We start from the raw sequence: 17932 nt of genomic DNA on the forward strand, positions 1-17932 counted from the left end.
GGTATTTGAATGATTTAGGAAGGAACCATCAGGACATAACCTAAACTTTACCTGATATATATCTTCCAATGCGGATAACAGTAAAAATTCAAAAAACTAGGTGCAAGTCTCAATAAGTAGGCTTTCTTCTGAGGGTATAATTATGTTATTTCAAGGAAAATCGTAACTTTTGTTATGATAGCATCCGGTGTTCGTCCATCGAAAATCGTCATTTTTTTGGGATGATATAAATAAATATGTGTGCAACTTTAAGCTGATTATGGATGATGAGTATCAAGGAATCCCCATGTATATCAAAATGTTACAATTTACAGGCAATACGAAATCGATACCATAGTTTCGAACATACTTTCATTTCTTAATGTGTACATGGATGAAAAAATTACATGTTATTAAATGGACACGGTTGCAGTGTTCCAAGTCAGTTGACATTTACAAAAACGATCAGTTTTGCAAGAAAATACATGAGCAACTGCAATTTGTTCGATATTAGAGAAAATTTCTTTCTGAACACTGGAAATTGTGATGGTAACCATCAATTTCGAGAAATATTGCGGAATGGTCTTCTTTGTATTGATGAGTTGACAGTATTTGTTCAGATTTCTTTGGATGTAGATGTGCGGTGACAACCTGAAATATTTCAAATTTGTGAAATGCTCATATTTTCCCAAGGGGTTTGATTGTGTAACAGTGGATATTCCCTCGCAAGAATGAATACCTATATTCTTCTACTCACGTCTTCTCTTCGTATCATATGTTCATCTCCGCTGCGTCTTTTGAACAATATTGCGGAAAATCCACCAATTCAGGTAAATAGCATCAATTTTTTTCTGGTACTTTCTCTCTGAAAATTTCAGGTAGTTATACATCGAAAATTTTGATTATCTGTAGAATGCAGGGTGTTTGAGGAGATTTATTTTTAACACAAGGTTGGTACTACTGGTAAAAATGAAGCGTTTCCAATAATCCACTACATCTACAATAGAGTAAAAATGGCGAAGTTAAAAAAATAATTGATAACAAAGATCCTATAACCACCCTAGATCGTTTCGTAGTAAAAAAAAATAGAAAAAAAAATATCTACTAATAAAACTTGCAAAATATTAAAAAAAAATTTTCAGTTGTCACTTCTTCTTGTTCAAAGTTTGTCTGCAAAGTTTTACTTGACGAAAATCTGGAATTGAATCCGGTAGCTATAAACGTTGTAAACGAACAATGTTACGATCAATTTGAATTCTCAATTTTTTTACTGTTTCCACCTTAGCGCTCTTTTTTAATCACCTCTGTCAGGTGGGAGACGTTGAGTTCACTAGGGAACAACTGTATAGGTTAAAATCATGGATATGCAGTCATTCTACTAAAATTCACACACACACACACAATTGAGAATTTGTATTTTTTTTGAAAGACGATTTGGCCGTTACTAACTGCCCAGTGAGTTGAAGAAATTTCAAACCATGACTTCAAATTAATCATTTTTACCTTTATTAAGATTGCGATGCATCTTTCACCTTGGAAATGTTACTGATTCCTGCCCAAGGAATCATATTTTGAAGAATCAGCCTTCCTGAAATTCTTGTACTCTCGACGTTGCTATCTCTAGTACTATTTCATGTATGTTCATTTATATGTGAGTTGAGAAGATTCAAGGGGAAGTTGGGACTAAAAAAACTCATAACAAGCGCATATCTTCTTGGATATATGTATTTCCATTTCGTCTTGACTGCAACGGCAAATTTTTGCTTGTTTAAAATTCAAATGTAAAATACACCGACCGACAACGGTTGTATGCATTCAATTATTAATAGGAGTGAGAGAAAATAAAATTCCGAAGAGAATTCCACGAAGGAAACATCAATGAGATGAGAAAATGTATTACATTTCACTGTGTTGCGATGTTGCGAATATTCGAGTACCTACGGCTCGTGAAACTGGCATCCAAATTTAATGTTCTCTCACTCGATTGGGATCTATTTGTTAAACTGTGTAACAACTGGTAGAACAATAAAATAACAATGGTGAGTATGGAGAGTGATGAAGGAATGGAGCAGTTTCACTTTGTATAGAATTGTACTTCTTATATGATATACATTTGCTTGTCTTGTACGAATTAGTGATTATTTGTATATTATGTATTATGTATTACAATTTTGTCGTTTCAGTTAGAAAATTATACAGGATCTCTTAACAATTACCCATTGTGAAACATTTAGTTATTTCTCGTCGCTCTTTCTACCGATACTGAATATTGATTAATAATATCTCAAACTTTTTGATGGCCATTTGTTACGCACACGACATGAAGTAAATTAATTTCCAACAACTTGTTTTACGAAAATATTCAAAACTAAAACTGCTTTCTTATATTTCTGTTGCTCAACCTTTCGATTAAAGGGGCTTATTTGAAAAAACGCTTAAAAACTGGGACTGTATCTTATCACTGATCCTATACAGGAATGACAATGGGGCCTTCTCAACATCAAAAAAGGTTGGATATACATATAAAATGTTCTCTCTCGTTTACAACTTCAGAAGAAGATGTTAACGTGCAATTACATATTTTCAAACCACACTGTATAAGAAAAATGCATGTCAATTAATTTCGATAAAGATTTGAAAAATTCATCTATTCTGGATTGAATCCTCATAAGAGAAATACAGTGGTTGGTTTATTAATCGAATTGAAATTTGTATCCCAGTAATGGCGAAAAGAGTATTGGATGAAAATTATCGAGAAATTGTAAAATAATTGAGAAGTCACAATAATTCAGTAGTAAACAATACAAAAGTGTTCTGTCAATTCTCGAAATTGTGAGGAAATCGGAGTTCGAAGCTTCACTTTTCATCTTTGACACCCTATATATCGAAAATCAGACATACAATCATTTGTCCGCATGAAATTTTCCTCCGGGTAGGTGAAAATCAACAACATACCAAATGTTCAAAAATTTCAACCATTCAAAGGTTGCAGGATCCGTTTGAAGTTGGGATTTTTTTCCAACTATGACAGCATATTTTATAAGGAGTTCTGCATAAGTTTTGGTACCTATATTCAATGAAGAATATTTCACCACGGAATGAAAGAACCGACACAGACTTATTTGTAACCGTGCTACGCAGAAACAGAACGAGGTGTGGTAGAAATCATTATTGAAATGTTGAAAAAAAAACAGAAGACATATTCTAAGGGTGATGAATTTTTTCGTATTGATTGGAGCACCCATAACCTCTTTTAAAAAGTATATTTCAGGATGATCCATTGATTCTGGGTCATTCTGGGACATCTTGTTCAGATGGAGATCTCCTTTTCTATATCCTCATAATTAAGATTGTATTTTCTCCTAGGATATCGATAATTATCTGCCGAAAGAAAGTGATTTACCAAAGTATGAGTACTCTACATTCTTGGGATATAAAGGAGGTAATGATGTATTCTTCAGTCAGCATCAGCAGGAAACTCCTCTAGATGAGCCATGGCAGGTACGTCCTTTTTTCATTCATCTATATTTTATTGGTCAGTACTGAGAAATTTCATATTGATCACAATCTGGTATTATGGAGGATTCATTATTTATAAGAACTCAGTTATGGTCCTGATGATGCGTTACCATCTCAACGAACAATAACTCATCAGAAGTATCAATGTGAAGTTTGAGGTCAAAAAAGAAAACCAGAGTTACGCACTAAATTGAAACAAAGAAGATGTCAACCGAAATTGTGAAAATCAAAAAACTGGAGTATCGAGCCATCATCAAGAACCTGTTTTTGAAAGGGTTCAGAGGTAAGCAGATTCACGAAGATATGCTTAATACCCTCGAAGATCAATGTCCTTCGAATGCGACCATGAAAAATTGGACTTCAAAATATGAGGATTCAAAATAGGTAAATTTTCCATTGAAGATGATGGCCGATCGGAAAGGCCAGTTTCTGTGTCAGTCTCCGAAAATATCGATGCAGTTCATGACATGATTTTATCAGACCGTCGAATTGGGCTGAAACGGATATCTGAAGCACCGAATATTTCATACTAACTCGTTCATCATGTAGTTCGCGTCATGGAAAAGACTTGGGTACATTTCTACGATCCAGAAACAAAGCAACAATTGATGGAATGGCGACACTCTGGTTCTCCAAGAACTAAGATATTTCGTGTCAAAAAATCTGCTGGAAAAGTTCTTGCTTCAGTTTTTTGGGATTGCCTTGGAGTAATCATGATTGATATTTTGGATAAGGGTGGAACAATAACCAGATCGGATATTACTATTCGACATTACTGACCACTTCAAAGGAAAGAATTAAAGAGAAAAGACGCGGAAAGCTATCCAAAGGTGTTTTGTGTTTACAGGAAAACGCCCCTGCACACCAATCTCATGTTGCCATGCAAAAAATTGAGATTTAGAGTTAGAATTACTTGAACACCCCCCTTATTCACCAGATTTGGCTCCATCCGACTATCATCTCTTTCCTCGACTGAAAAAAAGTTTAAAAGGTCGTAAATTTTCTTTCAACGAGGAGGTAAAAAAAGCTGTGAAGGTCTGGTTTGCAGAGTAAGAAGAAACATTTTTCTTTGAAAGGTCTAGAGATGTTGCAGGTTCACTGTTATAAATGTATCTAATTGAGAGGAGAATATGTTGAGTAATAAAATATTTTGAAATTTGGTTTGGTTCTAGAGTAGGCTAAGAATTTCTCAATATATCCTCGTACATGCCGATTTTGTGCGACAGTTGTAGCTCTTGCTCTTCCTTCCCCTCCTTCTTCAACTAGAGCTTTGGCGCCAGATGAGTCGTCAAGTGTCATGAGGACCATATTTTGTGTGTTTGTGTAATACGCTAATACATACGTCATTCCTCATGGTATGTACAGCAATACTGAACATTTGGTTCAAGAGTGAAAAGAAAGTTTTCTCCCGAAAATCCACTTCAATTTTCAGGCAGCGTAATATGCGTGCCTACATAATGACATTCATTTCAGGGAAGATGTATTGTGGATCAGCTCTCAGATACCGGTAGATCTTTTTATCTCATACTAGGAACTCCTCGATAGGTGAGCTTGACTCACACTCTACATTTAACCAGTTTTTTGTATTCTAATAGTAAATGAGGCAATTCTCCATTTCTGTGGAAATTTATAAGCGATGAATGAGCATGACATTCGTAGTAGGCGTTCGCAAAGCCGATAACATTGAAATATGTGAATGTTTCCGCCTCACCATCCGCAACCACCAACATTCATGGAACGACCACATAATGAATTTCATTCTATCGCAACATGCACAATTAACGTAATCAATATTAATGACAACCGTTAACTAAAAAATTACCATAGACTTTCATTTTCAGGTCATTCGAAGCCGAAAAAAACCGCGGATTTCATTTCATAAAAATGAATATTAACAATATGAAGTAATCGAATCCAATAATAGAGTACAAAAAACGATTGTAATGGAAGTTTGATGAAGGTTAACCGTCAATTCATAAGTGGACTAATTGTTTGAACGTTTGTGGGAACTAATTAGTATTTAATATCAATATTGTGGAGAGAACAAAAAAATTTGACAGTTGGATATTAATCGCTAATTTAACACAAAACGGTGCAAATCTCACATGATTCATGATTTCCGAAATCTCTCCTCCCAACTATTCATTGTTCTTTCTCACAAGACAGGAGTTCAATGACTAGAACGTCCCAGAACTTGCAAATTCCTTCAATTTCGTTGGTAATCCTGAAATAGGTAAATTTGCATATTGGATTGCCGAACTTTCGATGAAAAATCTTTATCTTTGTGAAGCTTCAAAGCGTCTTACAAGAGTTTTGGTGCATGGAAGGTGTCTGACACTTATCATATGACTTCAGAATAATATTCTACAAAACGTATATAAAAAGTCATGTTCAGTCATGTGCATTTAAGTTAAGCAACACTTATTTTTAGTTACCTTTCCCACCTGGTTTTGGCCCATATGTCACTAGGCAAGCTCCACAAGTTCACAAGTATTCAAAGCACATAATACTCTACTGCGATCCAAAACTTTCATCTGTGTGAAACTAAGATATCTGATCGCTGATCTTACGAGGATATGTTGAAAAATTCTTAGCGTACTGTAGAACCAAACCAAATTTCAATGTCAAAATGTTTGATTACTCTATATATGATCCTCTTAATTGGATACATCTATTACAGTGAACCTGCAACTTCTCTAGACCTTTCAAGAAAAATGTTTCTTCTTCCTCTGCAAACCAGACCTCCACAGCTTTCATTACCTCCTCGTTGGAAGAAAATTTACGACCTTCTAAACTTTTTTTCAGTTGAGGAAAGAGATGATAATCGGATGGAACCAAATCTGGTGAATAAGGGGGGGTGTTCTAGTAATTCAAACCTTAAATCAAGAATTATTTGCATGGCATAATGAGATTCGAATGCAGAGGCGTTGTCCTGCAAAAACATAACACCTTCGGATAGCTTTCCGCGTCTTTTCTCTTCAATTTTTTCCCATAGAGTGGTCAGTTATGTCGAATAGTAATCTCCGGATATTGTTCTACCCTTATCCAAAAAATCAATCATGATTACTTCATGGCAGTCCCAAAAAACTGAAGCAAAAACTTTTCCAGCAGATTTTTGGACTGGAAACTTCTTAGGTCTTGGAGAACCTGAGTCTCGCCATTCCATCGATTGTTGCTTTGTTTCTGGATCGTAGAAATGTACCCAAGCCTCATCCATAGTAACAATTCGGTTTAAGAAGTCTACATCGTTTTTAAATCGAGTACAGAGCAAACGCGATGCTTCTACCCTTGAACGCATTTGGTAAACATTCAAACATTTGGGGATCCATTTTGCAGCAATTCTTCTCATGTCCAAATTGACGTGAACTATATGATGAACGCGTTCGTATAAAATATTCAGATATCCGTTTTAGCCCAATTCGACGGTCTGATAAAATCATGTCATGAACTGCATCGATATTTTCGGGGACTGACACATAAACTGGCCTTCCCGATCGGTCATCATCTTCAAAGGAAAATTTACCTCTTTTGAAGCTTGCAGTCCGTTTTTTCACGGTCGCTTACGAAGGACATTGATCACCAAGGGAATTAAGCATATCTTCGTAAATCTGCTTACCTCTTAACTCTTTTGAATACAGGTACTTGATAATACTCCAATTTTTCGATTTTCACAATTTCGTTGGACATCTTCTTTCTTTTAATTTGTTGCGTAACTCTGGTTTACTTTTTTGACCCCAAACTTCACACTGACACTTCTAAAGAGTTATTGTTCGTTGCTATGGTAACGCAATCTTTTTTCATGCATGGAACTGGTCTAGGCTAACTGGATATCAATACATCCTCGTACTCTATACCTGAATGTTCTCAGCTACAGAGTTTTTATATTATTCCACAATAGCGCCTTAATTGTCTCAAACCTGAGGTTTGATTCCAAGGATTTCCATGTTGTATTCTAGTTCACTCTACTACGTTACCCCTAGCAGTGGTTTTGGCCATTCAAACTTCCGATTCTGAACCAGTAAACGTTGTCTGTGAGCCTTGTTTGAAAATGTAATATGCCTTTTGGTTACCAGAATGGTCCTGGCATGCTAGAGTAACTATATTGATACATTTCAATTACATTTCAATTCATAAGACTCATAGACTTATAATACATGGACTCACTGTCACGTGACTTTTCAGTAGATCGAGGGGTTGTATGCATTAGAGAGGGACAGGCTTATGCGTTTTGATCGAACAAGAAAGAGATGAACTGATTCCGTGTGGGCAATGTCAAAATCATATGATGATACAATATGTGACGCAGACGTTGCCCACAAGGTGTTCATACGTTGATTATTATTCACATTATATTTATTCTTGAATGAAACTCACATAATTTTTATATTTTCCATTTTGAAGGAATGTTAAGGAATTCCTGTTTGCCTTCTCGATAGCTTGTTGAACATTTATTATGGAAAATTTTTACAATTTTCGCAGACTTTGCCCACAAGGTGTTGATACGTTGATTATTATTCTCATTACATCTATTCTTGAATAAAACTCACATATTTTTGGACATAATTCATTTCGAAGGAATGCTATGGAATTCCTACGTCTCTTCTCGGAAGCTTGTTGAAAATTTATTAAAGAAAATTTTCGCATAAATTTGTGTTCTATAACCTTTTGACAGCTTGCCCACAAACTCTCCATCTTATTCAACCAACCGACTTCTCTCTCACATGCGGAGTCCATGTTATTTATAAGTCTATGATAAGACTAAATTCTCGCCTCCATGCATCTTTATATGAATAACCAGGAACTTTAACTTCAACATTATATCCATTAGCGCTGATGGCAGAGGTAAGCATGTCCCTGGAATATGTTCAGTTCTGTTATCTCTTGACATTATGTGTCTTATTGGGCCACTAGATTAGTATACCGTTGAAATTGGTTAAGATTTATGAAGTATCAACTTCACATATACATATGCTTATCTCTTCTTCAATTTTGTTTGTGATCTAATTATACTCACGCATATTCGACCTACCTTTCAAAGTGTAATATTTTTTTAAGAGTACACTTGCTTTTATCTATTCCTTTTCTCATTATTCGTCAACCTATTTCAGTACAGATCAGTCATCACCCAATCTTGCACTAAGCATAATAATCAGATAGAAGGATTATGAAGATATGAGTTTACATTTTTTTTGCAGAATTTAACTTTGCCAATAGAAGTCGCCTCATCAACCTTCTCCCCAATTCCAATCATCAATAATTCCTCGGATATCTTCACTATGGAGAATTACACGGATCCAGTACTCGATCCTCTGAACGATACTGAAAACGAGATTCGTCTGATGAACAGGACGTCAAGGCAAGAATTGAAGAACTCCACCAGTACAGGGAGCCAGCTTGGAGTTCAGTTGGAGGCCCAGGAGGAAGGAGAAAGCGACGAGGAAGAAGGAAACATGATTACTGGTTTGATTGGGGCTCTTCTGGGAGGTATCCTCAAGGTACGTGCGATTTCAACAGTTTGGAGTATTGCGTGAAATTGAAGGGAAACACCAGTGTTTATCTATGTTGATTGGAGTCGGAAATTTATATCATTTGTTGTTTCTTGAAAATTGGATGCACAAATTGTGCATCCACACACTGACTTCTAATTTATAATAATGTTTCACGTAGCAGCTTCTCGTTATTCTTTTTTTTGAATCAAAGGGAGGGAAGAAATTTATTGTTTAATCATCAAGGAATAATATTAAAATGATTTGCCACAAGTGACTGTAAATTTTAAATGCTCAACAAAAATTGTCGTCATTTAACCCGTAGAAAAAAATACATTGTTTTGAAATTTTCCAGCCTGATGGGAGTATTGATACAGAAGCAATCACTGGACTGCTTGGAAGTCTCAGCACTGTGAGTTATAACATGGATTATAGCCTAAAATCACACTTTATTGATGATTTATAATTTCAGCAAAATCCAGATGGAACCTTCGATTTTATGGGAGTAACTGACCTTTTGAGAGGATTCTTTGGGGTAAGTTGTAGGTTCAAGAAATAATACAAGTAATACCTACCTAGCATTCGAATACACTGAGGAGAAATTTGTTACTGTAGAATGAAAAATATATTCTCACTTCTCAGTTTGGATAACGAAACTGCATGCTGACTTATTCGATTAAAAAATAATTTACAACCCATTTTCACCTGGTACTGTAAATTCTATGTCAAGAATAGATTTTACAGAGGGAAAATTAGTATTCCCAAAAGCCTTGCTTGAAATACTTTTGATTCTATTATTCATATCCTATGTGGAAATTAAAGTTATGTATTCTCAAATCACGGTTTGTTTCTTTGTTGAGAACGTTTTGGAACTGCAAACAATTCGAGAGGATTTTATGATAATTATCAACAATTGAGGCAGAGATAAATGATCATTCGAAAGCATTTCTATATTAATATATAGTGGCTCGAACTGTTGTGTTCATATTGAATGAAAATTTAAAAATTCCTCTGGATTTCGTGTTCAATTGAATAATCCATTCTGATGAGAAATCTATGTACTGTCTTTCCCTGAAAGAGTCAAGCTGTTTTCATTGAAGAACTGGTTGTTCAGGAGAATTTTTGCAATGTTAGTCTGTTCAGGTTTATCAATTATTTCAGGCTTTATTTATTTACTGGTTCTATAAATTGAAAAATTTGGTTATTCGTTTCAAGGTTAAATAAATCCAAATCCCTTCCTACGCCAAACAAATTTTTTTTAATTTTTTTTTCAGGGTGGAGATGGTGGTGGTGGATCTGATATTGGATCATTTGTTGGTGGATTGGTTGGAGCTTTACTACAAGGAATCGCCAATCCACCTGGAGCTGTAAGTATCCATGATGAAACAACAATTTAATTTGTTAATATTATCAGATTTGCAATTTTCGTTCAATTATAACATATAAAAAATCCGTATGAGATTTTTTCTGAATTCACTCACAGGGTGAGTCTTCGATTTGTACATACAGGGTGTCCGAGGAGTAACTGTACATACTCATACCAGACATAGAGTTGGACTAGCTGATTACGGATTGACTATAAAAAATTAATTTCTGGATTTCCCTAGAAAGCTACAGGGTGATTTTCCATGGAAATACTTAGACCATCATAAAATCCAAACTTATTGACGGATATTATTGAAACTTAGGAGGTTCTTGACACATGCTAAGGTTGAGTCAGAAAGATATCAATTATTCCATTATTCCAGGGCCGGACTCATTAATCTCCATTTAAAGTATTCAGGGTAAAAAAACACTTTGTATTTCGAATTACAAATAATTGATTAGCTTTTTTGAAAGAAGCTAAATTATGCTTCAATTTTTGGTACCGCTCAAAGTTGTCACATCAACAATTATTTTTTTATGAATTTTTTATTTGGATAAAGTTCGAAAATTGCAATTTTTTTACCTGAACAGGACATAGTCATCTTGTGCAGGTCGAAAATAAATAATAAATTTTCTTAGAAAAGTCACTGAAGGTGAAGAAGACTATAATAATTTGTTGATATAGTGGGTGGCCACCCCAGACGCGGATTTCACTTTGAGGGAGTAAATGAAGGTATTTTGAAAAAAAAATTGGTGATGTGTATAGGGTATACAGAAGCATATTTCAAAATTATTCTTATGTATACTGGGTGTTCGACAACAATGATATAGACCAAAGTTACACTTCTTCCAGTGAAGAGAACAGCTGATGAACAGAATAATCAACTGTTGCGATATTTTAAGAAATAATGGTGATATGATTCGAAAGGCTGTATCCAATTTGAAAATTCGGCAAGAGAAATGTATACAAGCTATTGGTTTTCATTTCGAACCACTTTTGAAATATCGTTGACTCAGCAATTCATTCGTTCCTATTTTTATTTTTATTAGGTACTCTTTACTGTATTTTTGTTTTTTCATTTGTTATTGTTTCGTTATTGAAGTGCTTATTAAAGCTCTGAACTTTTTTGTAAATTTTCTACTAATACATTCGCATTTTATATTCAAACATGACATTTCCAGTTCTATTCATGGTGAAAAATTCAAATTTTCGAACTTTATCCAAATTAAAAAATTCATAAAAAAATAATTCTTAATGATGACAACTTTGAGTGATATCGAGAATTGAAGCATAATTTAGCTTCTTCCTAAAAAACGAATCAATTATTTGTCATTTGAAATACAACGTGTTTTTTTGCCCTGAACACTTTAAATGAATATTAATGAGTCCGGCCCTGGAATAATGAAATAATTGATATTTTTCTGACTTGACCTTAGCATGTGTCAATAACCTCCCAAGTTTCAATAATATCCGTCAATAAGTTTGTATTTTATGATGGTCTAAGTATTTCCATGAAGTTGGAAAATCACCCTGTAGCTTTCTAGGGAAATCCAGAAATTAATTTTTTATAGTCAATCCGTAACCAGCTGGTCCAACTCTATCTCTGGTAAGAGTATGTACTGTTATTCCCCGGACACCCTGTATACTTTTATCTAGGCTGAATCGGCAAAAACTGTTAAGACAAAAATTGTTTCTTCCTCGGTTTCTTTTGATCTGAAGCATCTACTGTTGAAATATATGTGCAGGTCAAAGAATTGCACTGTATAGAATAAAAAAAAATTTTTTGATTACTTATCCTCACGAACACTTGTAAAGGATTACTGAGATATACCAGAGATTATCTTTTTTTTTTCAGAAAGGAGTAGGAAAATTGACAGGAAGCGTGGTAGCAGGCATATTGCCATCACTAAGTGCCCCGGTATGTATTTATATTCACCAATGCGTATGCATTTAAATGAAACGATTTTTTTATACCAACTACATTGCCTTGTTTGAACGTACTTCATGTTACTAATAAAATTACATGAAAAATATTTGCGATAACCAATTCCATGAAAAATATCGTCAATTGCACTCCTGAGGAATAAACAGCCCCTAACTAGCATTCATTCTAATTTTCTTTTCAAAAAGAGCGAACAACGCGAAAACTAATCAATATAGCTATAATGAATACTACATGAAATTAAAATAGAACTAAAAAATACATTCGAACTCTAACGACGATATTCAATTCCAGTATAACCGTCATCAATCGTTAAGAATATAAATTTCTGATGAGGTTCATGTGCCTTACGCCTTTATACAAAATTCCGAACAGTTTAAATATATTCCTACGAAAACTTATAATGGTATTGTCGCTTATTTTGTTATTTAATTCGTGTTTTCCCTTCAGAATCGAAATTCTCGAAGTGTAACTCACTTTTCAAACGACCCTACTTTGTTTGAATCTTACCAAGGTCAACTTTCGATATGTGTATCTCCCAGGAAAATAGTTATGGACCTAAATTTCATCAATATTCCGAAAAAGCATCTCTTCCAGCTCGGTGCAACCGTTTGGTCTTGGCGAATTTTTTAGTGACGCTATCTTTTTCGAAATTTTTCAGAGGTCAAATTTCGACACGCGCATCTCTCAGAAATATCATCGTAGATCTAAAAATGATACATATTCAAATAAAGCAACTCTTCCAGTACTTAATCTCGAAATTTCATCGAGCTTGATTGAACCTTTCTGTCCTGACGAATCAACTGACTCCTTCTTTATGGAAATTATTCAAAGGTCAATTCTCGTCACGTGTATCTCCCAGAAAAATCTTCGCAGATCTAAACGTGATACACATTGTATAAGAACAATTCTTCTAATAGTAAATCTCGAAGTTTCATTGACCTCGCTGAAAACCGTATGGTCTTGACGAATTTTTCAATTATCCCATATTTTTCGGAATTTTTCGAACGTCAGCTTTCGACAAGAGTATCTCCCAAAAAGCTCATCGTAGATCTGAAAGTAATACATATTCTGAAAGAGCAACTCTTCTGGTAACAAATCTCGACATTTTATAGAGCTCAGTTCAACTGTTCGGTCGACACCTTCACCAACCTGAAGATGCTATTGTGAAAGCGAAACAGGCTTCGTTGTCTAAAAACTCATTTTGTGAAAATCCTATAATCTATTTCAAGTTCTCCTAAGTTTATTGTGGATATAGTCGTGCAGATACATTAGCCCTTACGCTTCCCTAATCTAATAGGTGAATTTTTAAAATTCTCACTATGATTCGATAGAAAAAAATTGCTGTGGAAATCATATACCTTGTACAGCAACATTTATCAGATATTTCCAAACATTGAACCAATCCAAATTGACACAAAATCGTTGATAATCGATATCAATTAGGGTAACTTCTATCAGCAATGATTGTCGCTGCAGATATTAAAAAACTTTTAGTGTCAGAGCGCCAATTATCGGTGAGTAACCGTAATTTTGAGCGGACTGTCGAAGAACCGAATCGACATTTCGCAAAAAATATCTTCGGTGCGAATTCTAATGATAATTCAATTTGCGATTGGATTGGTTGAATTACCATTGCTGCATAGGGTTATATAATGAACGATAGGAACTTTGTATTAAGTGTTTGTTTAATGGTTATCCAATTATGAAATTGCAGCGCGGTTCGTTTCACAATTCGGATAGGGGATAATATGAATAGGCATTATTTCCTGAAGAGAATGATAGTCTTATCAATTTGTGTCCGAATGGGCTTTTATGTGCATCATCTCATTGTATACAGTTCGCCGAAGGAGAGAAATGTGCTATTGAGTCGGTTCCTAGTTGATGAATTGTCAGGAGGATACAGAAGTTATTGTATATTGAAAGACCATTGGTTGCTTAATATTTTTGAGTTATGATGGAAGGGGAATTCAATTTGTTTATTCTCTATCGTGTGGACAAAATTAAATGCTAGGCAGAACTTAAGGATGTTGAAATTTTCCGAAGATGCGTATCATCAAATTTTTTACATATACTCCATTCACTTTTATTTTAGCACTCGGTTGGTCATGGAAATTTGACACATTTCACTCTGTATACTACGAGAATGTGGGGTTATGGAGCTTGTCAAAACATTTTTGGGTTTTAAATCAACGCTATGTTGCCCGTTTAACGTAAAAGTTTCTGTTTTACGTATTTTATCACAATGTCGAATCTCTTCGGAAAATATGTGACGAACGTAATTGAAGTTTATACAAACTGAATGAAGGCATACCAAATCTAGTTATTTGCATGGAACATACCAGAGATCAGTATAATATCATAATATGCACTAGCTTCAGGAGAGTTAATGTTCGTTACCTTCTTCGGCTAAAGTTTGAATTCCTTATATCAGTTGTAGATTTCAAAAATATTAACCTGAAGGTGAAATTCATATGATGCAGTGGTTGGAAATGGGTATCTCCCGATGGAATTAACAGATAATTACAAGAATGTTAAATTCTTCAACAAAAATCATCTTGCATCTACGGAAGTAAAAGGAATTGAAGAAAGTTTCAAGTCAAGATGAACTTCACCTTTGAACAAAAATATCACATGAATAAACAATTAACAGGACTACTGGCTAGTATTTGTGGTTGTTCATCTTAATACATTGATATAATAATAATAATTAGGTATTTATTGCTACCTTAAGACATTTACAATGTATAGGACAAGTCAAATTAAAAATAGAAAAATCAATTTTCGGGAACTTATTCTACGATGACATTCATCGAAAATCCTGTAGTAAACTTTTCGCATTAATTCATTCAAACATAAAATTCTCAAATGCCACCACTTTTTTGGGTCTCCCAATAAAAAGAAATTCTTTGTAATCTTCTTCATTCACAATCTTTTGGATTGTGGCAATATTCAGCTGAAATATAAGTCGTTCAGATTCAGATGAAACAATAGGTATATAAATTCTCTTACCTTGAATATGTTCGCTACCGTCTGACGTATTGTGGATTTTAGAATCAGGGTATAACTATTTGAATGAGCGAACCTGAATTCTAAATAGCACTTCCTGAAACCCTGTCTCTTTTTTCAATCACTTTCGGCATTTTCGTAATAAAAATTGATATTAGTTGTGGCAACGGCCTTATGCCATTAACGACATTTCATGAGTGCCAACCTTACTCCGTTCTAGTTACAAAAACTTGAGAAACTTATTTCATGGCCAACCGACTGCTAAAATGAATGTGCATGGAGTATAGGTACATAAACTGACAACGCTTCTAAAAATATCTTGTTGCTCATCATGAGAAAAGTTTTCCTTTTTCTTGTGTTTCCTTGTGTGTCGGAAATGCTTATTTTAATAATTTTCTCTTCTGTCTGTATTTCGTTTTCAATAAGATCAAACAGTTCTACGCTGCTTCAATCGAATTTTCATTATGCCAATACAAGTTTTCTTTGAAAACTCATAATTGATAGACCACGTACTGTAACGACAGTGTGAATATTTTTCCATCGTATATTCCAGTCCATAAATTCACCGTAAATCGATATTGGGATCTATCTTGCCTTATATTATGTGGATTATGGAGTATGTTTCAGCAACATTTGTCGACATTTTTCAAGAGAATTATTCAATATGTTACAGCAGAATCTGCAAAATGAAAGAATTTGTGGAAAAGGTGACAAAATCAGTTTTTCATAGAAATGCTCCATTCTCGATAAACATTCAAATATGTTTTTTCGTGAAGAAGGTTATCACCTGTATTTTACCTTTTCGGAATCCTCACAAAATGGGCAACTTTTCAAAAAAGAAAAGGTCTGGTGTCTTTTTTTATACCACGTCAAATAGAATTCAGCACAAAAAAAACACTTCCTTCAGAACATGAATTTTAATTTTTTTTTTCAGAATCCCTGTATAATATTTTGTGCTATTTTCATTGCATGAATTGAAATAATCATTCAAAAAATGTTACGGAAAAAAACTGATTCGAAAAGTATTTAATTGAAGCTTCCGCAAGAGAGAAAGCATTTCAAGTGAAAAAATTCAACATTTTCATAAAACATCGAATATCTCGAAAACTGTTAGACTTTCATATGAACGATTTTTTCACATCAGGTAGAGCACATTCTGATCTACTTTCCGTTTTCGTTTGACGTGGTCTTTACGGGACAGCCTGTATATCAATTTGAGATATGATTGAGTTTTCTGCGAGATACGCGTGTCGAAAGTCATCCTTCGAAAAGATGAGACGGATTTCACCGAGGTCGATGTAATTTCGAGATTTACTACTAGAAGGATTGCACTTTTAAAATATAGGAGAATGTATAATATTCTCCCTTTAAAATATCTTCTGAAGGAATCCGAATTCGCAATAAAATGTGGAGACTGTTTCACTTGCAACAAGAGTCATAAACTTCATCTGTGTAAGAACTGTCGAGATTAAATCATTTCAAGTTGTGCAATCCTTTAATGGTAATGAATGAGACTCATTTCGGAGGAAGACTTTAAATCGGGTGCTTTCCAGTTATGAAGCTCTGTCTACGTCGCATTGGAAGGTTTCTGTACATTTCCTAATGAAAGTTTACACACTGAACTACATTTCAGAAAATTCAAATACTTCGCACGTAACGATTATAAAATGCTTAATTCATGATTAATATCTGAAATATTTCATAATTCATTTCCAATTTCAGCCTCTAGATGAGAATGGAGAACCCCAGGCTGGTATTGATCCATTCGGATTCGTAGGAGGATTTTTGAAGACTTTCTTGAATGGAAGCAGTACAAGTACGGCACCAGCTAACCAAACAGATACTGGAAAGGTACGAAAGTATACTATGAGTCAAAATGAATTCAAAACTAACTCAACTAATATTTTCAGGGAAATAAATCGAAATTTTCGATCTTCAAAGCTATTATTTCGACCATAACATCACTTTTCTCCGCTTCGTCAGGTTCTAGTAGCTCTTGCATGCCAACTATGTTGTGTTGAAATCAGAATTGGTAGATGATGACTTGAAACTTGCATTATTTTAAGTAATAAGAGAAAAAAGATTGCTTATATTTTCATTTTTCTCAAAAGTGAAGTTCTATAAATAATAGTTGATTTATACGAAAAATAAGAAAGTAGAGTAATTAATATATACAAGAAAATATGGCTAAATGATGAAGCGAAGGAGTACCTACCTAGTGTGATCATACTTATAGTGTTTATAATAAGATTCTTTATAGATTTGGTATCAATAAAATATAAACCATTAATTGTATGTACTTCGATAGATTTATTAATAGCTATTATTGAGTATCAAACCATTAGGTGGGTCTCATGAAAGCCTCCAGTCGGAAATTTCTGTAAGGACCGTTTGCACTAATCCCCCTTAAAATGAGTACTCAACTAAGCGTAGTTTAAAGTTAATGGACGCTTAAATTTATTGTCAGTTGCACGACTGCGGCTTAACAGAATCTTAAGTAGGGGCCCCTAAGTTTTCATATCTAGTGATATTTCAGTTTTTTATTTTGGAGCAACTTCATTCTAGTCCAATAAAGCCTTTTCATTCGTTGGCCGGTTGCAGATGATCGTTGTCATTTCATTAACCTAACTT

General features: G+C 34.4%; 1 protein-coding gene across 2 annotated transcripts; it reads left to right on the forward strand.

Moving 5' to 3' along the window:
* The first annotated feature begins 584 nt into the window (after positions 1 to 584).
* On the forward strand, positions 585 to 17502 carry LOC123309827. Of its 2 annotated transcripts, none has more exons than XM_044893104.1 (9): positions 585 to 809; positions 3346 to 3480; positions 8694 to 8993; positions 9340 to 9396; positions 9457 to 9519; positions 10259 to 10351; positions 12206 to 12268; positions 17024 to 17152; positions 17212 to 17502. In XM_044893104.1, the coding sequence occupies exons 1-9, from the start codon at positions 711 to 713 to the stop codon at positions 17320 to 17322; spliced, it is 1050 nt and encodes a 349-aa protein (XP_044749039.1). In that variant the 5' UTR covers positions 585 to 710; the 3' UTR covers positions 17323 to 17502. The 2 variants fall into 2 exon arrangements, with proteins under 2 accessions (XP_044749039.1, XP_044749040.1); XM_044893105.1 differs by lacking the exon at positions 585 to 809 and adding an exon at positions 1816 to 2018.
* The last annotated feature ends 430 nt before the right edge of the window (positions 17503 to 17932 follow it).

This window comes from Coccinella septempunctata, chromosome 3 (assembly GCF_907165205.1).
Source record: "Coccinella septempunctata chromosome 3, icCocSept1.1, whole genome shotgun sequence".
Classification (NCBI taxonomy): domain Eukaryota; kingdom Metazoa; phylum Arthropoda; class Insecta; order Coleoptera; family Coccinellidae; genus Coccinella; species Coccinella septempunctata.

Excerpts from the sequence above, each read along its gene's own strand:
- LOC123309827 (XM_044893104.1), top strand. The coding sequence starts at position 711 with ATGAATACCTATATTCTTCTACTCACGTCTTCTCTTCGTATCATATGT. Across the intron at positions 8,994-9,339 it reads TTCTGGGAGGTATCCTCAAG|CCTGATGGGAGTATTGATAC; the intron begins GTACGTGCGATT and ends GAAATTTTCCAG. Across the intron at positions 9,520-10,258 it reads TTTTGAGAGGATTCTTTGGG|GGTGGAGATGGTGGTGGTGG; the intron begins GTAAGTTGTAGG and ends TTTTTTTTTCAG.